The following is a 19,926-nucleotide window of genomic DNA, read 5'->3' on the forward strand; positions in this document are numbered from 1 at the left end:
AGGGCCTGGGTTTTTATGGTTCATGCTGCAACATAAACACACACTTTTTGATACAGATGCACATATACATTGACACAAATAGCTCATACATCAATTCAGCATCCACAGACACACACACACACATACACGCACCACACACACACACACACACACACACACACACACACACACACACACGCACCACACACACACACACACACACACATACACTGCTACAAATGTCAAGGGTCTCAGGCTTTTTTTGGGGGCTGCTTCTGACACTAGAGGTTAATGAACCAAACACACTGTTAATGCTCCCATAGATATCTGGATGTGTCACGGATTTCCAAACAATGTAGCAAATACCTTAATAGGTTTTTTATAGTCTCCAACATCAGCCTCTAAAATCAATACATGTCTGTTGTAGTGCATATTTGCTTTCAAAAAGAAGTTTAGTGTTGCTTTCAAAAAGAGATTTAGTGTGGCTGTAAGTTATGGAAAAATCATAATGTCATCCTCTTAAACTGTAGCAGATTCCAGCAAAAGGTATTTTGAGGCTGTTTGATATATCCGCTCTGTAATTTTTTGTGTATATACAGTGTGTGTGTGTGTGTGTGTGTGTGTGTGTGTGTGTGTGTGTGTGTGTGTGTGTGTGTGTGTGTGTGTGTGATTCCTCACCTTCACAGTTCTTGCCATCTCCAGCCAGTGTAAAGCCAGGTCGGCAGCTGCAGTGAACCCGGCCGCCTTCTGCAAGACACAGCTGGGCGCAGTCTCCATTCCTGTCCTCACAGGGGTCCCTCACTGACACAAACACACACACACACACACACACACACACACACACACACACACACACACACACACACACACACACACACACACACACACACAGGCAGAGAGAAGAGAGACACACACATACACAAAAATGTAGCCATGTCAGCACAGCAGGTGATTCTCTGACCTTTCTGGTTAGTTCATGAGCATAGATATCTCAACTCCAGATTAACATGTAAGTTTGACTCCTGTATGTGCAGTTTCTTATTCAGAAAAATTACAAAAGTGAGTCTGGTTATGATATCTGAACGATCCCGAGTAAAACTAACAAAAAACAAAAAATCCCGGAGAAATCTGAATTCCTGCTCTTTACTGTACAATAACTGTTTCCAAAGCTGCTTCTCAAGTTCCTTCCCTTATTTCTGTTGTAATTTGGTCCAATTTGCAACTTTAGAGGCACCTAACTAATATCAGAAGGATAACCTACTCTACTGAACACTGTTTGTCCAGCAATGTCTGATATATTCTCGCATTATGAGAACAACCGTTGGCAAAATGACTTACATTCACAGTGTCTTCCATCTCTCTTCAGCTGATAGTTCTTTCGACAGTCACATTTGTAGTGATTGTTCCCCATGTCCACACACTTATGCTCACATCCACCATTCAATACAGAGCAAGAGTTCACAGCTTATGAGGAAGAAAGACACAGAAACAAACATGGTAGATTAGCATAAACACACATCAGCTCTTGTGTCCAATTACAGAATTAATGGATGAAACTCTGACCAGTTTTAGGATATTCAAAATCTGAACTCACACAGGTTGACAGGTATAATTGAATTTGTTGCCAATCTAAAATGGCTTTCACACATCAACTCTGCAGCCATGTAATTATGGAAAACTCTAGGGTAAAGGCTGGAAACTGAAAAATGATAGCCAAGCCGGGTCCAATGGGTACCGCTGGTTACTTTCTAATGATCTTTACATCCCATTACTCCAGTGATTTAATGATGTGCCAAATATGAAAAGCAGCTGTGTGCCTTCTGGGTGCTTTAAACACAGACATGATGACACAGACGGGCTGTAAAAGAGAGAACGGCCGGCTTTTAACATTGATGACTTCAACAGACACAATTAGCTATCCCTCTACCTCCATCACTATCCTTAAAAAAATTAGACCACGAGGAAAAAAGGAGTTCTGATTTTTAGCGAGTAGCAAATTCACTCATTACCTACAGGTGTCATGGTGCTAAAGTGGGGTAAAATACTTTGTTATGATATCAGTCTGATTTGTTTAGAGAAGTGGGCATGGTTAGCTAAGGGTCAGAACTGATATGACATATGACACATGAGGGGGTGTGTTTGTGTGATGCTGATTTGGCACGGAGGATGCGGCAGATGTGGAGGATGCGGAGGATGCAGAGGATGAGGAACAAAGGTCTCTCCCGACGGAATGGTCATCGAAGCAAGCAGCCATCTTCAGATGCGAACGAAATAGCGTCTGGGTGAATCAGTTTAACACAGCACAATCCCTCTTAGGTAGGAAAGTATACACTCATCCAGGCCAGTTTAGTCTCATTCTCACGTTAAACACAACACACAGGGAACACGCAGGGAGAGGGACAGGTTAGATTAGCTTTGTAACAACTTTAACATCTTATATTTTCCCTTTCAAATCAAACCATTGTTTTAAAATGTATGGAGTAGAAAGTACAGATAATTGCGTGAAAATGTAAGGAGTAGAAGTAAAAAGTCTGCTGTAAAATAATTACTCTAGTAAAGTATAGATACCCAAAGTTTCTACTTAAGTAAGGTATACTTCGTTACCTTCGAAGTATTTGTACTTTGTTACTTGACACCTCTGGTTGCATAACTCAAAAACAGAGATGGGGATATTCTTCCAGGTGTTCTGACACACGGCTGACACTGTCAGAGTTGGTAGTTGTGGTTCTAATACATTAATATTATATAATCGTCGTATAACATACAGATTTTAGAGTGGTATCAATCTTCTCATCTAACTCTTGGCAAGAAAGTGAATAAGCGTATTTCTCAAAATAACAAACTATTCCTATACAGAGCAACTACATCTAACCCCAGAAGCCTAATTTTTCAGACTGTATTGTATATGTGTGATTCCTCTACGCCATTGCGGAAATGTTTGCAAAAATCCAGTGATATTAATAGGGAAGAAAATGCAGAACATGGGAAGGAGTAAATTGACTTTTTGAATTGGTTACCACAAGTGCAATAAATACTTCTGTTTAGTACTTACCAATGCAGGTCCGACCATCAGCGTGCATGCGGAAGCCTTCACTGCATTCACAGTGATAAGAGCCCGGTGTGTCGACACATGTTTGCTGGCATCCTCCATTGAGCTCTTCACATTCATTAACATCTGAACACACACACACACACACACACACACACACACACACACACACACACACACACACACACACACACACACACACACACATATATATATACACACATATACTCATAACCATGTACAGACACATGCTCATTAAAAAACTACTCACAACTGAATATTGCCATAAACCACAAGATTGCACAATAACAAAAACCACTTTAACAGACATTAAAACATCGGACTTGTTAGGAATGTCAGTCTGCTTCTGACTATGTGAAGGACTTCATTTATAAGCATGCTAGTCTTGAACATGGCATAATAAAAAAGCCCATATAAACGGCCTCTCTGACAGATTGAGAGTAATTGTAGGAAAATAAATAAATGTAAGCTTAATTGAGCTGTTTTTTGCGTTCTCAACTTTGAAGTAGTCTAATTAAAAATTCCATGTGCGGCAAGCCGAATAGAGTTAATAGAGTTTTTAGTATTACAGATTTAATTGTAATTGTATAATTTTGACCAAATTTATTCTCTGTTTTATATTTTTTGCTACTTCTGAGTATATCAGCTATCATTTTTAAGCCCGACTATCGCCACTTCCTATTTTAATAGTGAAGAAAAATACGTTAGTATAGTAATAAGTTCTGTGGGCCATTGAGCAAGAAACTGAATCACCACCAACACAATACCGCACTGACCCCATGCTCTGACTCCTCCAGGAAAAAATATACATGTATAAATACATGTATAATGTCTTTGGGATGAAATGATGAATGGCTTATCACGTTTTTCGTGCAGTAGTGTGCATGCAATCAATTTGTTTCCTGCACAGGAAGGAATTGCATATGGCTGGACATGTGTCAGACTGACGCTCAACAACAGAGACAGGAGCAAGCTGAAAGAAGACAACGTACTTGAACATTCTACTCAAGGATAATCAGGCTTTACTACACATCTGGACAACACATCACACATCCTCCCTAACCTCCTCCCGGTTGTCATCTCTGACTCGCAAGGGCTTTTTCGGGCTCACACTAGTGATGACAGAGTCTATGTGTGTGAGGGGGAAATAATGTTGCAATTTACCTTTTACTAGGGTGGAGGGGGGGAGGGGTTGTTAAACACTAAACATGTGGTTTAGTTTATTTGAGCATGCAACACTACCATCATTTAGGTTTCTCAAAGGTCAAAGCACTTCCAGAGTAGTGCAAATATTAGAAATCTTTTTCAAATACAGTAGTTTGCATGGGTGTGTGCGCGAGTCTTTCCCTGCACTCCCGCCACTCTGACAGACCCATGGGAATAGCCGTCTCCAAAATGATCTCAAGACTATTTTAATTAGCTTGTTTCCAATAATAGCAGCTAAAGGGAAGAGGGGAGGTGTGTGTGTGTGTGTGGGGGGGAGGCTTTTCACCAGTAAAATAATCCTTTTCATGCCCTGCACATAGTGCGATTGAGGAATTTAAATTAATTTTCCCAATTTATTAAGACCTCTGTCTGAGCACTGAAACAAATAATCACTAGACAACGGCCAATGAAGAATCACATATTCATGAACCTGTCATTCTGGGCTATTTTGTACTTTAACACTTCGGCAGCTATTGTAGAGGATGCCTAACATGCAACACAATAGACGCTGGGGGGAGGTTTGTTAAGGTTAATATACTTATTGGTCTCCTCATGTGAGAGGATTTCAATGGGAGACACACAATGGCTGCTTTTCATCGGTGGGTGGGGTGGTGTGTGCGGCAGCAAGGGTGGGAGTAATGGTGGTGGTGTTGGAGGTTGAGGGGCACAAGGTCTGTATGGTATTGCGTGTGACCGTCTGGCTCGAAGCAGAGCTGCTGAGCTAGCATCTACAACTAGACAATGTAAAAGACCAAACATTTGGGAGCGCTGCTTTGGTGGCAGAAAGAAATGACCAGGTGGTGTTTAGAATGAGCGCCACAGCAAATTCATTCACTAAAAACAAAAGAGGATCAGAGGCACTCTGGTGTGAGAGCAAACATTTTAATGTGTGACCTTATGTGTTTGCTTTAGCGCTTAGTATGATCAGTTCTTTCAGTCTTGACGACATTTTTATCTGAATTAATTTGATAAAAAGAGCAATGCAGAGAGGCAACTCAGTGGACTCTAAATGTCAAGGGAATTGATCTCACACATTTCCAGTTTCCAAAATGGCATACTAACTTTAAAAGTCCCTGAGAAATTCTGAAAACAACTCCTTCACTGGTTTATGTTTCTTCAACACTTCAAACCTCGCTGTCTTCCCCCATAAATATGACCACACACACAATTCACACAAAAGCCAGTAAAATAAGAACTTGACAGCTGCTGAAGCTGCTTCCGTTTGTCTTCTCCACTGGTTAGACTTTAAATTATTACTAAGTCACAATATCCTGTCTTAAAGGTTAAAGAGCAGAGGTACTTGTTCTCACCTGTAGCTCTAAAGAACAAATGGGCCTCAGTGCCCAGCACTAACTCTGCATATTTCTGTCAGCTGAGACGGCCAAACTGAGAAAGCATGCTGTCTGAGAAGAAAAGCTTTTTAAAAAGAGGTGCTATGTGTGTGGTTGCTTCAGCCCTTTACAGCCTGGAGTCTAGACGGTTAAGTAGATTTCAGTTGGTCAACTTAGTTTGGACAATTGAATTTTGATGACCTGACCTTTCTGCACAATCATAAGGGCCATTAAATTCATTCAAATGGATGACATATTATCCTAGAACTCATTTATTTTATGCATCTAGAAAATATGGCAACCAACACACCAATGTTATTATTTTTTGGTAACATGTATTTAGCATGCCAGCTGTGCAGCGTAAAAATGTTGGTTCTTGGTCAAACAATGTTTTGTTTAAAACTCCAAGAGCTGGAAAGTTGTGTTTTTGTATACTAGAATTAGGAAGAAAAAAAGAAAGCATGAATTTAAAGGCATGCTAAAGGTTTATTGAATGAATGGGTTCCTATTTTGTTTTTGGGAGACTCAAGACCTCAAGCTGATGTAAACAATGCATGTTTCAGAACATTAAAGAAAATCTTGGCAAATGTTGAGGTTGAAAATGGATTTGTTACCCCATTATGTGCTATAACACGTTGTTCATATTTCACTAAGCAGAGAAATACATTTGTTATAAGACTAAAAGTAAGTTGTTACAGTATGCGTCATGTGTAATATTTTGTATGGAGAAAAAAATATTTTTTAAAATGATGGGCATGTAATATTTTGTGTTTGTTTGAAAACATAACAGACTTCTTTGTTGGTAAATTCATTTTCATTCTAACCTCTTAAAGGCCCAGCCGGGAAGAGAACCTGCTGTCCATGTTTGTGCACAGCAGCTACATCTAGATGTCCATCTTACCGTGACATGCCTTGCCATCTGGCCCCAGTCGACTGCCTTCAGGACACTTGCAGTAGTAGCTGCCGATGGTGTTGCAACAGTACCCCTCACAGCCACCTTCATCCGCTTCACATTCGTTAACATCTGAAAGAAAAGGATTAAAAGGTCAGATTTACTAACATAATGCACAGTCCACGAAACAGAAAGGTTTCTCACACCCTTTTAGCTAAACTTTCTTGCTCTTTGCGGAGTTCCTTCGTATGTTGTTTAGTTATTTCCCTTTTCAGCAGAAAGGAAATCAACAAAACCTTTACAGCGTTTACTTTCACTCATCACTTTGTAGAGCATGACCCTCTGTGACAGAAACGCTTTGATGCCAGGGAACTCCCTAACTAAGAATCAAAGTGCTCCAAAGAAACAGCAGAAGTTTCAACTTGCATATTCCCACATGTTGCGGCTCACCAACTTTATAAGATTGAAATTGAAAATTATCTCCAGTCTCCAGAATCTTCTTCCTTATCACTTCATTGCATCAGCTATTTCCAAAAAGCCTTATGTTAGCCCACTCTGTAAAGCATAAAAATTGTTTTCATGGTCTTCCTATGTTTCTCATGTTCTTACTCATCTCTGAGGGTGAAATGGTTTCCAGGTTGGTTATTTGTTTAGCTCTTATACACCAGCAAAATCCCTCAGGCTCCTCATACTGTATATTTATTCTTATCAGCTGTGCATCACCACCAAAGAATGTCTTTAAACACATCAGACTTTGCTATACGCAAAAGTGCTTACTTAATCAATATGGTTACCAGTATTACATTCATAGTGTACTGATAACTGACTAAAATGTGTAACAGGAAAGATTTTCCTAATGTTGCTGTTGGTTTCTGCCAGAGATGGGAAGTAACGAAGTACAAATACTTTCAGATATTTTTACTTTACTATTTATTTTTGTGCCGACTTTTTACTTTTACTCCTTCCATTTTTAACATGAATATCGGTACTTTCTACTCGTTACATTTTACAAAATTGGCCTGTTACTTTAGTTTCAAATAATTTCAGTGGAGTAACCGTTATTATTGTTATAATGTGCTGCAAATTGTGCCAACTGAAACACCACGAACTGCTGGCTTTCAAGAATTTACCATCAAATAAAAAAAAAACACATAGAGGTAAATGCGTCTTTTTGTTGGTATCAAAAGCTATTTGTTGTTTGTTTCAGTAACTTTATTAAGTTTACGTTAATGGTCAGTTACATTTGTTCTCCTGCTAGTAATGACAATGCCTTTGTTCGCTAGCATTTAGTCAAGTAACCCGGGTAGCGTTAAGGTTAGCGAGTGTTCAGTTTATTTGAAAATAATCTAATACTAATATCTGCATGTATAGCTTTATACTGATTTATTGTAACAGTGCTGTAGTAACGTTAACGTTACTCAAGACCGTTCTTGTTTTCGAGACCACTTAAGTTAACGATAACGTTACTTGTCTCAAATCGACTTTATTTTTGGCTAATGTTAACGTTAATGTCTCAAACCTCTCAGACGTAAGTAAGAGGACTCATGTTTGAATTCTCACAGAATCACAAGTGAATTCATATCTTGCTACTCAGTCAGAATCTTATTAACCTGGAGTCCCAGTCTCTGTCACAATAATCATAGATGGGATGTTTTATTCCTATTGGCAGACATCCATTTAAAATGTAGGCAACGGCATATAAAGAGCCTTTTTTCCATGTCCACTGAAGTTTCTCAGCTTGCACTCTAGTAACATTTGTGTGGTCCACTTTGTGCAGCTTTGCAAGGCTACTTTTACTTTTATACTTTAAATAAATTTCCAAGCCTGTACTTTGTTACTTTTACTTGAGTAAAGAAGTTAAATCAGTACTTCTACTTTTACCAGAGCATTTTTTAACACAAGTATCTGTACTTCTACTTGAGTACGGGAAGTGAGTACTTTTGCCATCTCTGGTTTCTGCAAAATAACAAAGTAGTTAGTTTCTGATTAAATATTAAAGCCCCAGAAAAAAACATTGTGGGGCTAAACAGAATATACTTGCTATATATGTGGTGTAACATACAATATATCAAAACAGAATTTATGATAACTTTTTTTTTTTATAAATTAAGTTGAAAAAACAATTGTGTTTCTGTCAACTTTCCTGTGATAGAAATGCATGCAACCCTGATATTGTTTCATGCATTTGTTATAAGTGGAAATAATATGTGTATTACCAAGAGGTAAGATGAATCTTGGATGCCTGTCAGATGGGGGTCAATGAGTACTTTCCGATGGAAACTATTATTCTCTTGTGTGAAAAGCAAGAGCAAATGTAAAATGTTCCTGGGCACAGTATTCCATTTAATGTCCATAGATCTTTGTATGAACTTTATCCTTATGCTTGTAGAAACTGATTAAACTGCTGTTACTGCTACAGTTCAAGTTTATGAGGCAGCAACTTAGCCAAACCTTTCAGGAGATGGTGACAGAGAAATGCATTGTACTTGCATGGACACCGCCTGTCAAAGAGGAAGACTAAGGTAACAGAGAAGACAGGAAATATCATTTAGTATTGTCCCCCATCTGTTAAAGGACTTAACGGGATTCCTTGGCTGCATGTTGAGCAATAGTTTGTTTATCTTTGAATAACAGAAACAGAAATTTCAGAAGCACAACTTGGGCAGACAACTTTGAAATTAAAAAGACAGGAGTCAGCAGAAGGTAGAGAGCAGTATGCTTGATGTTTGCCACTTTGTCTGTGTAGATGAAGAGTACATGATAAATCAAGGTCTGCCTATATAATCATGGTGTATCAAATTACAGATGGTTATTCAGTGAAATGAACCCACAGTTGCCTGCTCTTCTTTAATAAACAAGGAAGTGCAGCTGATCATTACCAAGCTTGTAATTAAGGTTTTCAATACTTGTTTAGGCTTTGTGTGGGCACAGGGCACTGGTGTTTAGGCATTTATGTAAAAGTTAATCTAAAGCACATACTGATAAATCCATTGCCAATAAGCAAAAGCCAACATAGATGCACTCCAAAGCCCCTCTGGTAAAAAACCTGAAAACAATTTCTAGGTATTTTATCTGTTTCTCTAACCAAGAAGATACACATGGAGCATGGACAACTTGGCCAGTATTATAAACAGACAAGGGTATGATAATCAGCCCTGTATTGCTCAGATAAAATGTATTTTCCTCCATAAGTGTGCACATGAATAAACGTGTACAAAAAACACATTGACGCAAAATGGCACAAAACCCACGGCAGTCCATGACTGTGAAATTGTCTCCAGCTGACCATGTGAGATGCATTATCGATTCTCTATTCAGATCGTTTTAATCGATGGGGTGCAAAGCACAGTAGATTCGACGAGTGGTGCTGAATTATTATGACCACGTGTATTTCCCAAGAATCTTCCCCATGGAGAGGAAGATATATGAACGTGTTTGTTACAGTAGGTGAAACAAACCATAGAAGAACAGCAGCTGAAGCAAACTCACAGAAACAAATGTTTTTCTTCAGTATTTATTACTACTTACTACAGCAGTTATTAAAGGGTAATAATAGTTTATTTCCTGATTTACATTCTTATGTAATAAACTCTGCAGCAGGTAATGCATCAGCAACGTTGGTGAGAAGAAAAGCAAGGAAAGTAGCGCTATGAACACTGCAAAAATGTTGGTTATATAGTTGAATTGTGGAATTGTTGGTAATGTGGCCCTTACGTGCAATCTGTAGAATTTTGCAGGACCTCAGAAACTAAGGATGGGTCGCCATGATTGTGTTTCAGGCCACACCCACACTTGGTTTCTAAGGGCAGGCAGTGTAATCACATCTGGAGAGGCAGACTTTGTTTCAGAAATTTCTACAGATGATGATTTATTGGGCAGATTGTTTCAAATTTAGGCTTTGCTGCATGCAAATGTTGGTAATGTGCATTTTTTTTCCTCAGCAATGGATAATCAAATGGCAGGGTGACCTTGCTCACAGCAGTTGGCTACCCTGCCTTGGCTTTTACAAGCCTTTACTTACACAGTAGTCCAGCATTCATCACATTTCCCCTGACTAAGGGGGGGGATCTAAAAAAAAACTTCTGTCTAAACCTGAAAAATGTGCACACACATAGTTGCACACTGAGAAACAACCTTGCTCTGCACTTTTCATTAACTAATAGGGAAGTGACATGGCCCCATAACCTCAGGGCTATGCCCCCTTACACATCCCCACTTTGATCCGGCAAGCTCCTGAGAGCCCTTATGAGCTCTCCAGATCAGTTCGGGGTCTTTTGCCATCATTTGTTAGCATTTGTTTGTTGGCGATGCCTAGCATGTGGTGACCAAACTGCAATGCCAGCCAACTCCTGACCATTCGTAAATATAACCCTTGTTTTAACTGCAGCCTCAAATAAAGACAGCATTTAACACAGTTTCATCCAGGTTTCCAAATGTTGCTGTTTTTGACTTTGTGGCTTGGCCTTTCAAAAATGTAATCAATCATGCTCTGTGTCTCTGACCAAACCTGACGGTCATCAAATGAACATTATTCTGGAGTAAAAGTGCTTTAACAGGACAACGAGATTAGCTGACTTGTTAGTGACTCTTGGATCAAACATTCAGGAAAACATTTAATTACATAATGTATTATCATTTGAGAGACTTATGGGATTGAGCTATGACGATTGAATGAAATATAAGTAGATTTACTGAACACATGTCCAAAAAAATACACCAATGGTTTGTACAACAATCAGTGTGAGGGAGGTGAAGAATGGAGCTTTGCTCTGAAGACAAAGCTGAGAAGAATCAAAATAGTATCTGCACACTTTCTGAGCACATTATTCAATGACTTTTAAGAAATTGTAATACCTACAAAGATGGTGGTAAGCAATAAACCCAAATACAAACTTTTAAACATGTCTTCAGAAACTTATAGGTGCAGTCACAGATGCTTTGTTTTTCTAGTCTATGGACACCCGTAGACTTTCAGTTTAAAACATAGGTGTCCTGAGCTTAGAATTGGAGATTGGAACTACTTTTATTCATTGTTGTACCTAAACAGGACTGCTAATAGAAAAGTAATCATAAATATTTCCAGATGGGGCATGTTAAACCTTCCCCTTGTGCCTAACAAGAGCTCTCAGATGCTCATTGTGAACCATGGCCTTGAGTGGTTTATTACCTTATTAACCCAGTATATCTCATTACATGTGTACTGTACCTGTAAACAGCCCCTTGCTGTCTCTCAGACAGACAATCTGCTTAACTGTGACCAACACAAAGTATTCATGGAAACCAAATCTATTTGACTTTGAATCTGAACAGTGTTACTCACACATGTTGGCATTGCGATGGCATGGTTCAGCCGTCGTGCATCGGGGATGTATCACACAGGCCACCCACACATGCATTACACATATGCATAAATGAAATTATTTTAAGTCTCCACGGACCTGCCTGATGTCAACAGGGGACTTTTATCGTCTAAGATAAAAGTTCTCAAAGATATAACATTATCAAAACAAGTTGGGCCTTTTTCCTAATGCATCCAGTACACCACACAATCATGTCCATTGCCTTAGAAAAGATGCTTTTATTGCTAAGATTTTTGGGGGAACTGTCTCTTCCATGATTCTCTTTCTGTCAAACATACATGATTCAGGACAACAAATCATGATGTTATGGAAAGCCGACAGGAACAAACTTGTCACCCCTGCTGCCTTTTCCTCAATATTTACCAGTCCTGACTCCCTCGTGTGACTCCTTCGTGTGGCCTCCTCTACCTACAAATCTGGATGATCAATCTTCATCTCAGTGATGGACTGACAGGATAGATGACACGTACCATTCACTATACATTTTGGAAGCATATCTGTATGTCTTCTTTTTCCATATCTTTTAAACTCAGCCATTCTCTGACACAATTTATTTGTGCTGTCTTACATGCAACTTTGAAATACTATTATTTTTCAAATTCGTAGTTCAGAGTCAAATGGAAAATGTTGGTCTCTTGTTGGTTTATGAATGGTGGCGATAATGGTTTCCCATCAGGTAACGGAGAGAACAGACAGCTGCTTGAATGTTCTTGTGTTCTCTGTAGACAAACATTGGCCAAGGAGTCCCGATTCCTGCTTATCTCATTAGGTGTTATTGACATTACTTGTCCCCTACAGTACAGTTAGCCTCGTGAGACCGTCCTGATCTCGCGAGCTCCAGTTTTCCACTCGCAGATCAGTCTGGCATCTTGAGATAGAGAAACTTTGGAGCTGTTCGCCAAACGACCGACCAATCAGCGTTGGTTTTAAGGCGGGTTTAGGTGTGATGCAACGAGAAGCGACTCTGTTCTGTCTAAACAAAAGAAGAGAAGAGCAAAAAAACAGCACTAGAGGCTTTTCTCGGAGGAAAAGATGTTTTTGCTCTTCTCCCGACTGGTTTCGGCAAGAGTTTGATCTGATTGGTTGATTTGGCCCGTCGATCACCAACATAGGTGGTGATAGACAGATGGTTTATCCAATCAGCTAACTAGTATTTTCGCCCCTTCCAAAAAGTTCTCCAACAGAAAGTTCCTAGATGGATATGCCGAGCAAATGCGAAGCAATCCATCTGGCGGAGTCAGGTTACAGTACAGTACCTCCCCTGTACAATTTCTACAAGGACCAACACTCTTCCTCCCTCTAAACAAAACTACTTTGACATTAAATAAATCAACAAACCTTCAACCATGTGTCTATTCCCGTCGTGTTAAAAACATTAGGCAAAAAAAGTACAGATCAATAACTGAAACAGCAGGCCTCAGCTGCGTGGCATGTCTCTCATTGCTGTTTATCGAATGTGGAGGGCTTGTATCTCAGTCCTCAGTGGTCGGAAGTGATACTCAGACCTAAAGTGATTTACAGTATCTTCCTTTCTAGATGGAAATTGAGTCTTTGGCAGGAATTATTCCTCTCTATTCCCACATTTCTATTGTAACAAATGGAAATAGAAAAGGAATGCAACTTACCAAACAACTTGTCTAAATCTAAGAAGAAAGTCTGCAACGCTCATCTCTTAAAACCAGCATCTCAATTGATTTTTCCGAAAGTAAAAGATATTTGATATTGCAACATCCACTCTTCAAATAAACCATAGGGGGACAAATGAGAACTGTCAGGACTATTGCAGAGACAGCTAATAAGGCTGTAAAATCACTGCGGTTTGTAATATTTCAATGCTGAGATGTTCCACCTGATGATTTGATAGGCTCACTCCCATCTCCCATTTCCTTTGCTCCATCAGCTCTTTGAATTCTTCTTTGGCCTTATCGCAGCCAGTTATGCACTCATTATTTTAATCTGCAAGCTAAAAATGCAGGGCAACGAAACATATTGCTTAATATCATTATTTATTATTCCTTGGCTCTGTACATTGCTGCAGCTGCATTGCTGCGGTGATGTGTGCATTTACTGTTTTGTCTTTGAAAATGTTTTTGTTTTTGTTGTTAAATTCGAATTTTTTCACCCTGGAACCAGGTTTCAAAAAAGTGTGTTTTCAGGCAGTGCGCTTACAGGGTTTATTTGGACAATCGGCCCAAATGATGCAAAACGTGCGTGTGCATGAAAAAGCGTCTCCGAGTGGATGGCCCCTAAGTGGCAGACACAGTTTGTCACGTGTTTTGTTTGGATATGAAGATCTAATCAACCACTGCTCTCAGTTCTGAGTACCGTCTCTCATGCTCCTCACAATCCACTTGTGTCCAAACTGAAATTTTATAACAAAACTTTCACAGATTATAATGAAAATGTGTACAGACATTCATGTTCCTCCTACTGACCTACTTTTTCTATAGCACCACTATGAAATAGATATTCTAAGTTTTGAGTAAAATCTTTTAACAACTACTGTATTGGATTGCTATGAAATTTGGTACAAACATTCATGGTGAATATTGTGATCACTTTGGTGCTCCTCTGTCTTTTCATTATTGAAATTAAAATGTGTCCAGTTTTAAAAAAAAAATACCTGCAAAACTAATGACATTCTCATCAGCCACAACATGCTAATCTAAGATGTTGAACATGGCAAACATTGTGCCTGCTAAACATCATGTTAGCATTGTCATTGTGGCTATGTTATACGGTGGCCCTGAGAGGCCACAGCACGCAACAATAAGACAACACGTGCAAATAAACCACAGCACGCACTAATAAGACAACACGCACTAATAAGACAACACGTGCAAATAAGACAACACGTGCAAATAAACCACAGCACGCACTAATAAGACAACACGCACTAATAAGACAACACGTGCAAATAAGACAACACGTGCAAATAAACCACAGCACGCACTAATAAGACAACACGTGCAAATAAGACAACACGCACTAATAAGACAACACGCACTAATAAGACAACACGTGCAAATAAGACAACACGTGTAAATAAGACAACACGCACTAATAAGACAACACGCGCAAATAAGACAACAAGTGCAAATAAGACAACACGTGCAAATAAACCACAGCACGCACTAATAAGACAACACGTGCAAATAAGACAACACGCACTAATAAGACAACACGCACTAATAAGACAACACGTGCAAATAAGACAACACGCACTAATAAGACAACACGTGCAAATAAGACAACACGTGCAAATAAGACAACACGCACTAATAAGACAACACATGCAAATAGCCCACACCACAACGGAAGTGTTTCCAGGGGACACTTTTAAGTGATGCACACGTGCCTCAACCATTGGCTTTCCGGTACACAGACAGACCAACAACAGGACAATTTTAACAATTTTTGCCATTTTATTCATCACTAAATTCACTTCTGAATACGTTTTAGGCGAGAAATTAACTCTTTAGATTTCAAATATAGTCTTGCGTAAATCGTTGCCGATTGTCAATTTGTTTCTAAGTTTTCGGAATTGAGAAGCTCCATAAAGTGACGCGACAGCCAGCTAGCGCCTGCCGGGGCCGCTAGCTTGTCGCTCAGACAGTCCTGCTCAGAGACCCCGCTCTAAGCTGGAGGTCTCTCAGACCGCTCTCGTAAATAAGAGGCTTTTATTTCGCCGATGATGGATTATTTGTTTAAGTATCACAACACATGTCCATTTTAAGAGTAACCTGTGGTTAGCTGCATTTTCGGAGTTAAACTCCACAAGCGCTTGCAGGCTTAACAACCTCGCTGGCCGGCCATCTCACACACACACACACTCGCCGATACATAATAATAAAATACTGAGCACCCTACATGTGCCAGACTACCAGTAGGCTACATTCATTTAAAATTAAACATAGCAGTTGGTGCTGAGTGGAGCGTCTGTCATGGTGTGATTGGTTATGTTGGTGGAATTGATTCTTAATTTCCCACGAAGCTGATCGCGGTTACGTGCCAGTTTAACCACTCATCTCCAATCCTATCTGTATTTGTGAGAAGTGGCGCTGTCCTGAGTTGAAAGCCTATTTTACGGCTTTATTATCGAGTTAATAGGTGAGGTGTGTGTGTTCGCGTCAGCCGCTGTCCATTTCCTAACGTTCTGAAATGCAAACAATTTTTGACTCCTTTTTTTTTTTTTTTTAAGGGCGTGCGCCCGTGAGCACCCACTTTGGAAAACATAAATCCGCGCCTATGCAGACACACACACACACACACACACACACACACACACACACACACACACGCACACACACGGCCAGAGCGCAGCAGGCAGATGCGGGAGACTTGTTTAAATTATGACATAGAGTATATACATTAGATTTGGTATTTAGCTCATACTTTTTTGTTGGTGTATTTGTTTTCTGATTTATTAGAAGTTGAGTTTCAGTCTGTATGATAAATGAACAGTTGTACATAAAGTGGTAACATGCTATGACATGTTATGTAGACTAAAGGGGAGACACCAACCTTTATAATTTGAATTGCTAATTTCCATCTGTTGTCCCTAGGCATTTACAGTGCATGTAGGGTGCTCAGTATTTTATTATTATGTATCGGCAAGTGTGTGTGTGTGTGTGTGTGTGTGTGTGTGTGTGTGTGTGCCGGCCAGCGAGGTTGTTAAGCCTGCAAGCGCTTGTGGAGTTTAACTCCGAAAATGCAGCTAACCACAGGTTACTCTTAAAATGGACATGTGTTGTGATACTTAAACAAATAATCCATCAACGGCGAAATAAAAGCCTCTTATTTACGAGAGCGGTCTGAGAGACCTCCATCTTAGAGCGGGGTCTCTGAGCAGGACTGTCTGAGTGACGAACTAGCGGCCCCGGCAGGCGCTAGCTGGCTGTCGCGTCACTTTATGGAGCTTCTCAATTCCGAAAACTTAGAAACAAATTGACAATCGGCAACGATTTACGCAAGACTGCCTATATTCGAAATCTAAAGAGTTCATTTCTCGCCTAAAACGTATTCAGACGTGAATTTAGTGATGAATAAAATGGCAAAAATTGTTAAAATTGTCCTGTTGTTGGTCTGTCTGTGTACCGGAAAGCCAATGGTTGAGGCACGTGTGCATCACTTAAAAGTGTCCCCTGAAAACACTTCCGTTGTGGTGTGGGCTATTTGCATGTGTTGTCTTATTAGTGCGTGTTGTCTTATTAGTGTGTGCTGTCTTATTTGCACGTGTTGTCTTATTAGTGCATGTTGTCTTATTTGCATGTGTTGTCTTATTAGTGCGTGTTGTCTTATTAGTGCATGTTGTCTTATTTGCACGTGTTGTCTTATTTGCATGTGTTGTCTTATTAGTGCGTGTTGTCTTATTTGCACGTGTTGTCTTATTAGTGCGTGCTGTGGTTTATTTGCACGTGTTGTCTTATTTGCACGTGTTGTCTTATTAGTGCGTGTTGTCTTATTTGCACGTGTTGTCTTATTTGCACGTGTTGTCATATTAGTGCGTGTTGTCTTATTTGCACGTGTTGTCTTATTAGTGCGTGCTGTGGTTTATTTGCACGTGTTGTCTTATTTGCACGTGTTGTCTTATTAGTGCGTGTTGTCTTATTTGCACGTGTTGTCTTATTTGCACGTGTTGTCTTATTTGCACGTGTTGTCTTATTGTTGCGTGCTGTGGCCTCTCAGGGCCACCGTAATGTTAGCATGCTGACATCACCAATTAGCTCAAAGCACTGCTGTGCCTAAGTACAGCCTCAGTATGGCTGTAGACTCTTTCTTGTTTTATTTTGGAGATGCACCCATCAACCTATACTAGTATGTTGCTACTGTTCAAAGCTTTAAAAGCATGTTAGTAATTCTGCTCACCCATTTACAGAGTTGCAGCTCCATATGCTTTTGCCCATACAACAATATACATAGTTTTTTATCTTGTGAAAGGTGGCTACCGTGACAGAAAACAAGTTGCACTTTCTGGTTACTTTAAAGAGCATTTTAAGTAGAGGAAAGAAAGATCCATCAAGGGCTGTTAGGAAAAACACCAGATCCTGTGAACTAGACCAAAGGTCAAAGGTCGTTCATAGACAGCTAAGGAGCTTTAAGGAACCTGTCACAGAGAGGAAAGTGAGCTTCAACAATCAGCTCAATAGTAAATAAAGACGAGACAAACAGGGATTGTTTTCAAGATGTTGCATTGAATGAAATGGACGGCTGGCTTGAGAAAGGGATACAATCAATCAAGGCCTTCAATTCTCAGGAAGAAAACCAATTGTCCTTATTTCCTCATTCAAGCAGACAATAATAGAGTGAAACACAGAGCTAGTGTTTGAGTCACATTTTGATCAAGATGGGAGCTAGCATTGTTAAACTACATGCATTTCTCCCTCTCTTCTCACTGCAGTGTCTACGTAAGGTTTTGGACCACATGGTCACATGTTTCTACCACCTCACACCAGCAGCTTAAATGTTTCCCATTTGTCCCTTAATCACAGAATGTATGCTCTAATATAATGGGGATTATTTTAGAGACTGTATAGTTTATGCTTGAATCAGATGGGACAGTCTTAGTAGGACACAGTTTCGCCACTTGCTGTGCACATATTTCTTATCTTTCGTCTTTTTTTCTTTGTTTCCTCACAGATGAGTTGAATGATCAAAACTGGGTGCTGTTCTAATTTTGTAAGCAGACACTTTGACCCATGGGATACACGCTTAGCCCACAAACTGAAGTACATGTATCACTTAACATGAGAACTGAATTACAGAAGGTGACCATCAGTCATAAACAAAACTGCCGTGATTACCACAATTGCATATTATTTAGTATTAATAATGATACAATGAACTGCAAACTTCATGAACTAATAAACAACATGACTTATTGTACATCTTAGAGGGTGTTCCATTCAAGGGATTCAGTGACTTTTAGAGGATGTGCAAGAAAGTGTCAACTCACACAGTCTGCACAGTTTTACTAATCACACAGTCTTGAGAACTTAAGTCTACAATTGAGATGATGATCCTACCAGATTTAAGTTATTAATGAACAAATGTGTTCAACAAACAACACCTGGACAACTGCCCTTAAAGTCCAACCTTTTGCTCTTTATCTCCATGAAAGCATCTGTCAACTGCTACATCTGGAAAAGCCATCCTGTTTGCTTCACCAGCAAATAGGAGAGAAAATGTTTTCCACATTGAGTATGAAATGTGGCTGTAGATTTAAATGCCTTATGTTCAGCAAATATGAGACTACTTGGCATCTCACAGGCTGATTTTACTTTTCTGCTTAGAATGATTGTAAAATGTTCTGTACAAATTTATTTTAATATTGGACTAGACTTAATCCATGTCTATAAAGTTAACCATGAAACATCTAGAAAAACATTCTGTAACACATGTACTCTGTTAAACAGCTTCAATACTATTTACCATTGTCATAAATTTGACCAGTTCCCCTGATGCATACTGTAGGTGCCTGTTGAAGCAATAGTTCCTCCCAACATGAAAATGAGTTTAGCTCTATGAAAGCCTTCTACAAAACAACAAAGGGGAAAAACAGCATATTCCAAAAAGAGCAAAAATTGACAAAAAAGCTAGACTCCAAAAAGCGCATACTAAAAAAATCATCTTCATTCCCTTTTCTGTAACCAGACAGCTGCAGTACGGGTCCAAAAGTCAGATTTTATCCAGTGTTCTGAGTAATGAGAGTCAAAAATAAGTCTATATTTAGGCCGTTATTAGTTAGTAAAGTGAGGATGATTGATCTCTACAAGTGAGTTTATTTTCCTAATGCTAACACTTCATGCATGAACATAGCCAACCCTGTTCAAGGAGGATCCTTTAATCTGAGATGGCTGCACTGCTACTGTAGGAATCTCACAATGAGCTTTGGGAGCACATGGTCAATCACACAGGCTATTAGCTCCAACCTGCTCAGCATTAACCTGGTAAACAATGGTGCCTTGATGCATTTGGAGAGATGAGGGTGTGCTTGTTTAGGGTGTGAGAACTTCCCTGCCATATGGTAGCCATTAGTACAGTGGCTGACAGGGGCAAACGCACTGCAACTTAATGAAACACACGCAA

The 19,926-nt window shown here is 39.6% G+C and overlaps 1 protein-coding gene across 1 annotated transcript in view; it reads right to left on the reverse strand.

Annotated features, from left to right (window-relative positions):
• megf6 (multiple EGF like domains 6) overlaps positions 1–19,926 on the reverse strand; it is a 59,560-nt gene that overhangs the window by 30,124 nt on the left and 9,510 nt on the right. The window contains exons 5-8 of the mRNA XM_039790509.1: positions 6,488–6,610; positions 3,032–3,154; positions 1,318–1,443; positions 658–780 (exon numbers count right to left, since the gene is read on the reverse strand). Coding sequence (XP_039646443.1) covers positions 658–780; positions 1,318–1,443; positions 3,032–3,154; positions 6,488–6,610 — 495 coding nt within the window. The remainder of the gene's footprint in view (positions 1–657; positions 781–1,317; positions 1,444–3,031; positions 3,155–6,487; positions 6,611–19,926) is intronic.

The sequence above is a fragment of the Perca fluviatilis genome, chromosome 2 (assembly GCF_010015445.1).
Source record: "Perca fluviatilis chromosome 2, GENO_Pfluv_1.0, whole genome shotgun sequence".
Taxonomy (NCBI): Eukaryota; Metazoa; Chordata; class Actinopteri; order Perciformes; family Percidae; genus Perca; species Perca fluviatilis.